At 34.5% G+C, this 13052-nt stretch overlaps 1 protein-coding gene across 1 annotated transcript; it reads right to left on the bottom strand.

Annotated features, from left to right (window-relative positions):
* Window positions 1-2007: 2007 nt before the first annotated feature.
* Window positions 2008-11156, bottom strand: slc23a4 (solute carrier family 23 member 4). The gene is made up of 12 exons (XM_059507182.1): window positions 10924-11156; window positions 10081-10224; window positions 8142-8299; window positions 6584-6743; window positions 5877-6058; window positions 5161-5281; window positions 4926-5082; window positions 4540-4793; window positions 4213-4377; window positions 3569-3677; window positions 3369-3464; window positions 2008-2574 (listed from the first exon to the last, which is right to left on the bottom strand). The coding sequence occupies exons 1-12, from the start codon at window positions 10969-10971 to the stop codon at window positions 2309-2311; spliced, it is 1860 nt and encodes a 619-aa protein (XP_059363165.1). The 5' UTR covers window positions 10972-11156; the 3' UTR covers window positions 2008-2308.
* Window positions 11157-13052: the final 1896 nt, after the last annotated feature.

Genomic DNA, 13052 nt, shown 5'->3' with positions numbered 1-13052 from the left:
ATGTTAGCAATAACAAGATGCTTTAAATGTGGAAAAAATGGCATGCAATTGAAAATGCTTTAGTCTTTCTTGGAATATATATTTTCTCCCTTTGATGATAGTGATTGGCGTGATCAGCGGGCTGATTATGAGGAGCAGATGGGTAATAGTTTGACGGTCACGCCTGAGTATGTCAGCTCTGTTGTGGTTAGGACGGTCAGCTTCACCAACCCTAATCACAAATGCTCATTTATTAGTGATTTAGGGAAAGGGAGGTACCTCAGTCGAGAAGCCTGAGGATGGAGAGATTACAGCAGATGGCTTCCCCAGGACTCTGTCCTCAGTGGAAACTGATATATAGGTGCCAAGAATCATGCACTCAACAGGATCAAAGATGAACAAAAAAAGCAGTTTTCATTCCTTTTTCCTTTTAGCCGAATGTGAAGTTGATAGACGTCATTGTGCAAACCAGTTTAAAGAAAAACATAACATATTCGCCAATGCATAAGAGATGTGTAAGCCTATATAACAGATGCATAAAAGAATAATTGACAGAAATTAATCAATTAGATGCAGGTCTCCAGCCACACAGGGTAATATAACTGACAGTGCTTTTATTATTTAATAAACAAATGTACAGATTAAAAACTGTGATTGTCACTGTATTAAAACAGTACCACTGATTGGCAATCTTATTTAATTAACTGATTTGTTCATCTTGATCGTTTGAAGTAAGCTATATTAAGTAGGCTGATATTATGGAAAAAATTGTGCATTCTGGCCTAAAAAATCTTCAGTGAATGTTGACCTTTACATAATGTCAAGTTCTTTTCAAATTTTTACACATCTGCCGAAAGAGTCCTTTATTTATGTAAAGGTATATGCATGTTCAGCTCAATATTTCACAGATTCTTATACATGACACACCAGAATTTTCAAATGCAATATATAATATTGCACTTAGCAGACCTACCACAGTTTTCCACCAACCACTGCTTTCCACTCAAAGCTCCATTACACTAAATCAACTCATATGCACCTTGGGTGTGTTTCACACTGTTTTACTTCTGAAAGCATTTGTGACAGCAACACATTCAACCGGAATGCAGAGAAACATCTGCTGCTGATACACTTAGGCTTGATTTTCACAATTAGACAAGTTAGGTGTCTTCATGTGCTTACAGCATGCATCTGTGTTTTATTGATTCAAAGGGAGAATGTACTTAAAAGTTTAGAAAGTGATATTAAATGTTTAGAATTAACCACTGAGTTTCAATGGTTGTTAATCTAATTGCAAAGGTGTGAATTTTGCAGATCATTGACAATGGACTTGTCTTTAGAGAGAAAAAAATAGCTTCTAACGGGGTTGAATAAGAGGAGTGTCAACTATTGTTATTTTGCGCCATCTTGTGGATTAAAACATGGATGGAGAATGAAAAAAGGTGAGTAGCCTATGGCTGTATTCCAATCTTGCCTTAAATAGTTTTCTTAAATCTTTAATTTTGTTGGTGGTAAAATGTGCCGTTTAATTTTTGATCCTTTGGTCACTTCCACCTCACCACTGTCAGTCAACACTGTCTGCAACAGAAGTTATTTCATTCATATGAGCTCATTATCTGGGTTTTAGAGCCTCTGAGGACCCTTTAATAACAGATAATACTACTGCAGCATGTGTTCATCAGGTGTGTTTTAACGATCTCCTCAGAGCTGTTAACGGATTTATTGTCCATTCCTTTAAGATTTACTAAAGTAAATAAATAAATAACTGCAATGACATCATTATATTTATTGCGTGAATTTCAAAATTGAATTTATTATGTAAAAATTATGTTTTTACCTTTTCATTTATCATGTTTATATCGCAATTAAAACAGATGAGTTTTGTCAGTCAAATGAATCAAAAACTATATTTGTTCCGGAACACCGAGTTTATTATGAATAAGCGTCCAAACGAACCGATTCGCAATTGATTTGAACTACCGCACCGCCACAGGTTAGAAAAATAAAGAAAAATCCATCCTTACTAAATGACGAATAATAATTTATTGTTTATAAAAAGTTGAGATGATGGGTTACATATCAGACATATTATTTAAAGTGAAAAGAAGTAGTGATGAAAATAAAAACTGAAGTAAAATCATTCACATTGACATACAGTATGTTGACAGGTGATTCATATAGGGCTAGATGAAAATAGAGAGATATATTTGAACAGTGCCTCAGAATTAAGTACATGCAGTAGCTGCCTTCTCAGTTCAGTCCGTACCTTAAGAGTCACAGAATTAAGAGCCTTTTTTAACTTATTTCAAAATTGAAATCTCATCTCAGACTATAGTGCCACCCCTGCTATAATGTGTGTATCATCTTTGTTAGGCTCTGATTTGGTGTCTAAAGAATCCAAACTGGTTGGTGTGTCGTCCTGTCTGCTGACTTTGTGTGAAGGACAGAAGGGCACATATTTGGACCATGTGAAGGAGGAGATGCAACTACTAATTCCAAAGGGCAGCCCGTACACGTCATCACTTTCTAAGGTGTTGTCTGATTCATTTTGGTGGGCCTTGTTCCATGCAATAATACCTCGTTCACGTTTTGTTCCTGCCGGAATAATGAACAGACTGTTATTGCAGAGTCTAACAAGTTAATTGATAAATCAGATTTTATTAATTTACAAGGTTATAACTGTTAAATTTACACACATAAGGCCATGGAGAGAAGCATGGAGTATCCTCCTTATTTTTTAATGCAGAAGTAAGGTGTTTTCTGGTAATGTGTTAGACCAGTGGTTCCCAACCTTTTTCAACTCGCGACCCATACGACCAAACACATATATTTGCGCAGCCCACTGCAAAAACATTAACTGACCTCGCTATTGTTGGGTTAATAACTTAGAACTCAGAAGCTAGATTGTAAACTTGTCTTTATTGATTGATTTGGCAATGAACAGAAAATAACTCGGGCTGGCACCGCTTGGCACAAATGCTGTTGTTCTGCATATGCAGCAAAAATATCAAAGATAAATTTATTTATTTATTTAGCGATTTATTCTTAAACCAATCAGCGAGCTCGAATAGTGGAAGCATAGTTACAGTTTAATATTTATTTTTTCTTATTTAATATTAATATATATATATATATATATATATATATATATATATATATATATATATATATATGCAGAAATTGAAAACAGTTGTTTAAAATTGTAATAATATTTTACAATATTAATAGTTTACTTGTTGATCAAATAAATATAGAAAATGTAGGCTATATGTATGTATGTATGTATTATATATATTAAATAAGAAAAAAATTTATATTAAACTGTAATTATGCTTGAAAACCACTGTATTAGACTAATTTAAGCAGATTATTAGCAGAACTCAACTCACCGGGTATTGTGTTATCAAGGAGAAATCCAAAGGTTCCTCCAACAAACATACTGGTTGTCAGAAGCACTTGAAGTACATGGTCCAGTTCAACAACTCCTAATACAAGAAGTAAGAAAGCACAAAAAAATCATACTTGGAATGGAAGGAGTGTGTTGAGTCTGTAGCATGTGCTTTTCCAAAACAGTTTATAGTTTACACACCTGTTGCTATGGATGAGGGGTTTTTCATTATCCAGTTGGGAATAGCAAGCCCAGTGAACATAGAGAATCCAAAGACGAAGATGTTGCGCGAAGAGTTCATGTCTGTATACTATTAATAATGGAAATCAGTCATATCAATAATATTTTATATGAAGAATAGTATTGATTCAAACATTTGGTGTCAGTAAGATTTTTTTTTTTTTTTTTTTTTTTATGAATGTTAATGATACATGTAATATAGTAATAAAATGTAATAATGTTACAAAAAATTCAAATGCATTCTGCTCTTTTGGACTTTCTATTAATCAAAGAATCCTGATAAAAATGTATGTAATAGTTTTTTTGCTAAAATATTAAGAAGCACAGCTGTTTTCAAAACTTATTTATAGCATGTGTGACACTGACAACTGGAGTATGAAATGATGAAAATTCAGTCTTGACAAAAATAAATTATATATATATTAATTTGTAGTAATATTACAAAATATTACTGATTTTACTGTAGTTTTGATCAAATAAATGCAGCTTTAGTTAGCTTAATAGATTCTGTCAGCTACAGTATACTAAAAACATTTGAACGGTGATGTGAGCAATGTGAGCACTTCATTTTCCCTAATGTTTTGCTTTTTGAATACTGTTTTTACCTGTAGATTTGAAACACCAGCAGCCGTAATGACCCCGAAAATAACTAGAAACATTCCTCCGATAACAGGTGTTGGTATTGTAGTAAATATGGCTCCAATCTTTCCAAACATTCCCATTATAATCATTACAAAGCCACTGCACACAATCACCATGCGACTGCCAACCTACAAAAGATGAAAGGATTCTCTCGATTAGTTTCATAGTATCACATGCCAAACATTCTCTCTCTCTCAAAAAAAGTAGTGTTGCCTATATGCAATCATTGTACATGAAGTAAAATCAAATGACATTTTGTCTAGTAAAACTTATTGTGTGAAACTTTGTACCTTAGTGATACCCAAGGCTCCTACGTTTTCACTGTAGGAGGTGGTTCCATTGCCTGTTCCCCAGGCACCTGCCACCAGACACCCGATGCCTTCAATGGCAATGCCTCTGTTGATGGCATGTCTGGGAGGTGGTGGGGCGCCAGATAATCTGGCACATGCATGATAATCCCCCAATGACTCAATCATGGAGGATATAACCCCTGCCAGGATTCCAAAAACTCCTGCCAGACTAACAGTTGGCACTCCCCACTGACCTGGGAATACAGTTACATAGCCATAAATAAACCATAATATGGATTATGGTTCCATATAATAGATTATGGTTCCTGTAAAATACAGCAATGACCATATAAAATACTGGGTCTTAATTGTTCTGGTCAATATACCCGGATAAGGAAATCTGAACCATGGCGCCCTGCCCATAACATCTCCTTTAATGTCAGTCCGAGCTAGATAGCCATATTTATCAGGGTCTGAGGGCAGGACATCGTAGATCGTCAGAAGGTAGCAAATCAACCAGGACAGAGTGATTCCTAGCAGAACCTGAGGAAACACACCTTGCTTTTAAAAGTAGTTTCATGGAGCATTAATGTTTAGAAAACACATTTTACCAAGACTTACAGGCAGAATCTGAAATATGTAAATCCTGCTGGTGTGAAACTTCTTGGCTTTGCTGTATTTGGGGAAGGGGATGGAAATATGGCGAAGATACTGTGAGAAAATCACAATCAAACATGTCGTCCTGTGGAGGGAAATTAGACTGTGTTATATCTCTGTGTCAGATTAGGTTTTAAAAAGCATTACATCTCCAGAGATTATATTCAGCCCTATACCAGCTGGACTTAAACTCTAATGTTTCATATTGGCTACTACTGTTTGTATTGGGGAGTAATCAACTAAAAGTAAAAAGACTACAAACTTAACTACAGTATTCAGTTGGTGAGTGGAAAGTCAAGGATAAAATCATGTATAGTGCCTGTGTGGTATAAACAGTCCTTGTTGGACAGCCTGATTCTTTCTAGTGAATCAGTACTCTTGGATGATTCATATATGAACCATTACACAAAAAAATGATTCACAGGTTTGAGCCAGTTTATATACTACTGTTTTTGATCACCTTAAATGTGGTTGCTTGTTTGTCCAAAATGAGTCAAATATGTTCAGCGTAGTATATAAATCAAAACATGTATATGCCAAACAATGCCATTTTTTTTGTAATTTGATGTAGTTATCTACCCTTAAAGCAAAATGTTAAAAACTTTTTCAAACAATATTCTTTACTATAGTCTATCTACTTCAGATTTGATTAGTGATCATTAATTTTAAGAAGTACACACATGGAAGAGATGCCCCAGTGGTGTCCTGCGTTCATGCCAGCGGAGTCAAACAGTGATAGGCCGATTAGTGAAATAGTTGGTGCAATGGTCAAAGGGCCAATGAAACGCATGAAGAGGCCAATTAGACCGGAGAATCCCACTAGCACTTGGAATAGGGAGCCCACCATGATTGAGCCTTGGAGCTGTGGAGGGATGAAAACAGAAACTGAATTTTAGCATTATACAATAAAGATATTATTATATATGATGTGCTGATCTAAAAAGATAATATTGGGAATCTATGGTCAAAGAACTCTCCATCCATCCAAATATGCAGTGCCCCAAAAATAATGAATTTGGCTGAGTTACAATATAATATATTTGCAAATCATGTGATAACCTGGCTTAATATTTTATATTGTAACCCAGCCAAATTCATAATTTTCTACTTTCTATTTTACTATTTTTGCAATTACCAGCTGTTTCCAAGGTTATTTTTAATGGCTATATGTAGTCAGTTTCTTTCAAATGTCCAATTTAGCCAATTTAGGATCCATCTAGGCATTTTATTTTTAAACGTGTCTTTTTGACAAACTTTTTGCTTGAGCATTATCTATTGCAATGACTGTCACATTTTTAAGTGTGGTTAAAGTGTTGAAATATATTTAGAACCACTCTACGTATGTTCGTGAGTCCTTACATAGACTATCAGGTACTGAGATACTCACCGCTTGCATTCGGCTTTGCCAAACATTAATGAACTCAGGTGAGGAGGTGTTGACCAGGCTGGCGTTCTGTGTCCAAGCAGGACAGGTCCATTCAGGCATTGATAGCAAAGCCATGGTGGGTGACAGTAGTGTAAAAGTTCCACCCTGGAGAATGGGTAACCTTGCATTAAGAAAAAGAAGAGCTTTGTCACCAAATGTATAATTCTTGTTGTTGTTTTTGTTCAATAAGTAAATAGCTTCTTTTGACTTTTACTGTTGAGATGTTTAGAAGTTTAGTATTTCATTCTCAACCCTTCCTGATTCCTCTCTAAAAGCCAAGTCAGGCTATAAACAAGGTATAGTTGTTGAATGTTGTTATTAGTTGAGATTTATGGCACTGTCATAGTATAAAATTATATTATTGTACAAGTTAACATCTGAGGTGTACGGAAGTTCTAAGCGGCCATGCATTATTTTTTTTTTTCCTTCTCGTTTTCTCGTTATCTCGACATAACGAGAAAATTAAGTCGTTATAACGAGAAAACAAGAAGGAAAAAAATTATAATGCATGGCTGCTTAGAGCTTCCGTAGAGGTGTGTGTTTACACTGAATCAGTTACACCTACAGAAAGCAATGGATTTGGGAATGTTAAGACATATTTTCTTGAATTAATAAAAACAATCTCACTGCTTTACACAAAAGGGAGCTCCACAGCTGAGAGGCCTGAGGAATGTGGGTTTAAAATGTGCTGAACTTTATGCTTATAAAATGGAAAATTCCTAATCCTATTATGGTTTTTAGATTCCGCAGGAATCACTCTGAACAAAGTCCTACATATTTCTGTTTTACATAAGTAACAGACTGATTTAGATTCATCATGTTTGATTAGTATAGAAGCTAATGCTCATGAAGAACTGTAGAGACAACCTTAAGGATATCTATGGACTGTTATTCAGGTCAGTTAGCCCTAATAAAAGTGCAATAGGTCTTCAGCCTTAAACAAGCAGAGGCTTATCAGATGGTGAAAACATTGCTATGCCTACATTATTCACACTTTCCTAGGTCTATGAACCCATGCATTGAATGGATTGTTGTCCTGGGAGATGGTTTATCTGGAACGTAAGTAACTCTTTTTTTATTATTTTATCTTGGAGAGGAACACACACACACACACAAATCTAAATATGTATATTTACATAATTTTAATATAATATTTTAAATCAATAAAAGAAATTTATCATATAAAATTGATCTTATGACAAGAAATCTGATAAATTCAAAGCAAACCTGCCTCAAAAGATCAAGGCAAACGTATAATCAAACAAGCTTTTTATAATGAAACACCCATGGTTAAATAATTGACAAAGAAAGTCCCATGTGTAACCACAGCACAACCCTGGTTCATGAAGATGATCAAAACAGTGTTTCATAATTACACCTCATCCTTAAAATATTGTTTACACTTCATGACTTATCTTCTTGGTAAGCTGACCTTGGCCTTTATTTCTATTATGTTTTTGAATTCAGATTTTTCCCTGTGAAACATAATTTTTGCCACGAGTGATAAAAGCAACCATACCTCACTCCAAAAGTGACCTGCAGTAAGGTGCACACCCCAGACACGAAGAAAATAGTGCTGATTAGGTGACTTTGCGTGAGGCTGTCATGTTGTAGACAGAGGCCCTGAGACAGTATCAGAGGAATGGCTATGATGCCACCAAAAGCTGTAAGATAATGCTGTCAGAGAGATGGAGAGAAATTGTTATGCAAGTTTAAATTTGCTAATTTAATTAAAAATAGTGCAGAATCCTAACCCTTTTGGTGCGTTTATTTTCCAAGGCCTTTGAATTATCAACATAATAAAAACTGCTGAAAAATATAATCTGCTAAATCATATTATTTGGAGAGTGACATTTGATATTTCCTGTACAGTATATGCATTTAATGCCAACAGTCACTGTTATATAAAAATCTCTTTGATTTGCATTAAAAGGCATCAGCTATATATCTAATTTCAGATATTAATAATAACAACTGCACTAAATTCCATATTTTTGCTCAGTTTGGGCTTCTGAATAAAATTGAGGTGTTTTCTCTCCATAATAAGGATAATCATATCCTCAGCTTCATACTACAGGTGCATCTCAATAAATTAGAATGTTGTGGAAAAGTTTGTTTATTTCAGTAATTAAACTCAAATTGTGAAACTCTTGTATTCAATGCACGGAGACTGAACTATAGTTTAAGTCTTTGGTTCTTTTAAATGTGATGATTTTGGCTCACATTTAACAAAAACCCACCAAATCACAATCTCAACAAATTAGAATATGGTGACATGCCAATCAGCTAATTAATTCAAAACACCTGCAAATGTTTCCTGGACCTTCAAAATGGTTTCTCAGTTTGGTTCACTAGGCTGCACAATCATGGGGAAGACTGCTGATCTGACAGTTGTCCAGAAGACAATCATTGACACCCTTCGCAAGGAGGGTAAGCCACAAACATTCATTGCCAAAGAAGCTGGCTGTTCACAGAGTGCTGTATCCAAGCATGTTAACAGAAAGTTGAGAGGAAGGATTATTAGAAGTGTGGAAGAAAAAGATGTACAACCAAACGAGATAAGTGCAGCCTTATGAGGATTGTCAAGCAAAATTGATTCAAGAATTTGAGTTAACTTCACAAGGAATGAACTGAGGCTGGGGTCAAGGCATCAAGAGCCACCACACACAGACGTGTCAAGGAATTTGCTGAACCACAGAAAACATCAGAGTCTTAACTGGGCTAAGAAGAAGAAGAACTGGACTGTTGCCCAGTGGTCCAAAGTCCTCTTTTCAGATGAGAGCAAGTTTTCTATTTCATTTGGAAACCACACTGCTAAAAGCACCAAAAGTTGGTTAAAAGACCATGGTGTTGGTGTGCTTGACTGGCCAGCAAACTCACCAGACCTGAACCCCAGAGAGAATCTATGAGGCATTGTCAAGAGGAAAATGAGAAACAAGAGACCAAAAAATGCAGACGAGCTGAAGCCCATTGTCAAAGAAACCTGGGCTTCCATACCACCTGAGCTGTGCCACAAACTGATCACCTCCATGCCACGCTGAAATGAGACAGTAATTAAAGCAAAAGGAGCCTCTACCAAGTACATGTACAGTAAATGAACATAATGTCCAGAAGGCCAACAATTCACAAAAAAATCTTCACAATTAAAAGAACCAAAGACCTAAACTTTCAGTGTGTGTGCATTAAATTTATTTAATACACGAGTTTCACAATTTGAGTTTATTGAGATGCACCTGAATATGAAAAAAAATATCTTAAAAATCTCAGATCTCAGTTTTAGATTTTTGAAACACAGCGTACACTGAAATTGGTCTTTATTGGTACTGATAAATACAGTGCTGTTCATAGTGCACACTCTAATCAAGACTGATTTCAATTGATTTATAGGACTCTGATGATAAATTCTATCATACAAATCTAACATGTTCAACACAGGCAGATGTGTGTGTGCCACTTACCTGAATCCCCAAAAAGATGCAAAGGTACCATGGTGGAATATCAGTGACACAATATGCCAGCTTACTATTGTTTCCCTCCTCTGGGAAACGATCATTTCCATTTTTACTCTCCGGTAACTCACAGAAATGGTCTACACCATCAACCTAAAAAAACACTCACATTCAGTTTCTGACCTAGCAGTTTTCAATCAACAAACTTCCCTAATTTTATCAATTTCATGTCAATATATAAATATCATTTCACATATAAATCACTTATAAATATAATTTGTTGTATCCAATTAATTGGCTTTGCATGAAACAAGAAACAATAACCCCTCTCTCTCTTAAGAGTGTTGCTTTTTAGGATAAAGATTTAAACATGTTTTTTGATTGATCAATTAGCAAAAATAGCTATTTCTTTCATACATTTTGTAAATTAAATATTACATAAGCATGAGCTGTAAAACACACACACACACACACACACTGCTCCAGTCCACATTCCAGTTATTAAAACATTGAGCATGACCACAATAACAAACACAAGTAACACGTCCATTATCAAGAGTGATAAGAATCTTTGGATATAATACCATCATAGAAATTTGATAACATCATAGAAATTATCAAATGCCATAGATTTTTATAACTGTTTGAATTTAAATATCTTATAACTTGACTGCAGTCACGTAACTTAGATTTACACAATGAAAACAAGACCCATTACACATCCATGGTCACATTACATTCAAATGTAATGTTCCTATATTCAATCTGTCTACTTCCAGAAGCTCTAAGGCTAATTTAACAAAGAAATTAGCAATTCTACCTAAATTTAATGTCTTTTTTGAGGTTACTCACAGTAAATGCATAGTTGTCCAAACCGTCACTGTTTTTCTCTGGAGCCATGAGTGTGGAGGCAGGAGACAGTGTAGAATTCTCAATGGGATCTCTAATAAGAGAGAGGACAAGATCTAGTTAAGGACAGCATAAAAAGAAGAGACAAGAGAGAAGAGAAAGGAGGGGTAAAAACAGAGACACGGGACAGGGTTTTGGGATTCTGCTGCTGATTGTAAATGCTATGGGACCCATCAGCTGCTCATGTGAACTCAATTACACCACAACTAGCAGGCAGCTGACCAGAGCCACGTGCTGCTCTGGATTCTGGTTTAGGAATACACACTAACACACACAGTGCATTTGCATGGATATGCAATTTATCTTCAAAGTCTTTCTTTATTTTTTTCTTTCTTTCTGTCTTATATTCCTTATTCAAAAAATAAATAAATAAAAAAAGAGAGAGAGAATAATTTATTACTTATCATAGGCCAAGGGTCCTATTATGTTGTATATTGTAGGTTTACATAGTAACTTGGCTGCAGGTTTAATAAAGATAGCTAAAATTTAAAACTAACAAAAAAACAAAAAAAGTTAAAGTAACATTTTAGTTTCTTAAAATAAACATAAACTGAAATTAACTTGTGTTATTTCAGCTAATTGCCAAAGCAACATTTTTTTTTTTACATTTTCCTTTAGTTCAACTTAATGTAATAAAATAGTTCAAATTACGTGAATGCATTAAAAGTAAAATAATAATAAAAACACTGACATATTTAAAAAATAATAATAATAATAAATACAAACACAAAAATAACTGAATCTATAAGTTAAATTAAAATGGAAACAAAATATAAAAATATATTTTGAAATGTTAATTACTAATAAAATTTAATTACTGTAAATTTATTGGAATAAAAAATCCAAACATCCACAGTACAAGTATCATGTGATCATTCAATTCCCATAAAGTTCAACATTATTTGCTAAGATTTTCATAAACTGCCTGCAGCTTATTTATATTTACATGTATTTATTTGCCAGATGTTTTTTTCTTTTTATCTAAAAGCAAATTCCAGGGCATACGTGTAATATTTACATTTTAACAGCTGAATTACTAAACTATATATAGCCTACAGTGTGCATTCCCTTTTTTATACCATTTATGTGGTAATTTTATTGTTTTTATGTAATCTTATAATAATCTGTAATACTGTACTGGCAGTATTACTGCAATGGCTCTCAATTTACCCCATATGACATGTCAATGTGTTAATGTAATGTAATTATTATTCTTTTTTTTTTTTTTGTCAAGTCTTTATGTTATGTACCTTCAAAAATAATTCTAGTATGAGAAACATTTACTAGAGTAAAATGTGTGACAAACAAGCATTTTCCTCCATGTATGTCTAAATGTACTGCAGAGAATAATGAACATGAGCAGGGTTTTACTGCTTTCTAAACCAGGACTTCCCGAATACTATGTTATCACATGTCTCTCATTTTGTAGATATATTTGAGACAGCGACAGGACAAACCTAATCATCCAATCATTCTTTCATCAGATCCACCCATTGAATGGCTACTACTTTTAGAGATCAAATCATCCTGTGAACATTTCTTTCATTAGACCATTAGAAAATATCAAGACATGCCATACTTACCTTAATGGACATTCATGGATGAAATGAATCTCGCTGTTTTGAAAGTAGTGAATGATTGTGAAAGGAAGTTTTCCAGATAATGCACATGTAATCGGTGACCTCTGCACACACATGATGTACTTGATTTCCTGGCCAATCAAATTATTGTGTTGAAAACTTGAGACCAGTAGATGTGCCACACTGTCTGAGAAAATGAAATCACATGCAGGCTGGTGAAATCTGACATTCAGAAGTACAGTGTGTCATGGGGTCTTTATCTCAGCCTGTTCGTGTCTTCCTCCATAATGTACTTAGACATGCTTCATTCTGGATAAGGAATGTGTCACATTTAATGTTACATTCAGCTGAAGTGTGGCTGAGACTAAAGAAAGTTTGTAGCAATTATTGTCCAATTTTTCAGTGATTACTGATCATCTCAGTGGCAGTTGTAACACAGTTATTTGGAATTGCAAAACTATTAATAATAGATATAGCTATGTGTTTGTTCTT

Source organism: Carassius carassius, chromosome 23, assembly GCF_963082965.1.
Source record: "Carassius carassius chromosome 23, fCarCar2.1, whole genome shotgun sequence".
Taxonomy (NCBI): Eukaryota; Metazoa; Chordata; class Actinopteri; order Cypriniformes; family Cyprinidae; genus Carassius; species Carassius carassius.
Note: the sequence above shows the minus strand (reverse complement) of the source record. Positions and strands in the feature narration are given on the sequence as shown.

Excerpts from the sequence above, each read along its gene's own strand:
- slc23a4 (XM_059507182.1), bottom strand. The coding sequence starts at position 10,971 with ATGGCTCCAGAGAAAAACAGTGACGGTTTGGACAACTATGCATTTACT. Across the intron at positions 6,744-8,141 it reads CAGGTCACTTTTGGAGTGAG|GTTACCCATTCTCCAGGGTG; the intron begins GTATGGTTGCTT and ends TCTTAATGCAAG. Across the intron at positions 6,059-6,583 it reads GGCAAAGCCGAATGCAAGCG|CTCCAAGGCTCAATCATGGT; the intron begins GTGAGTATCTCA and ends ATCCCTCCACAG.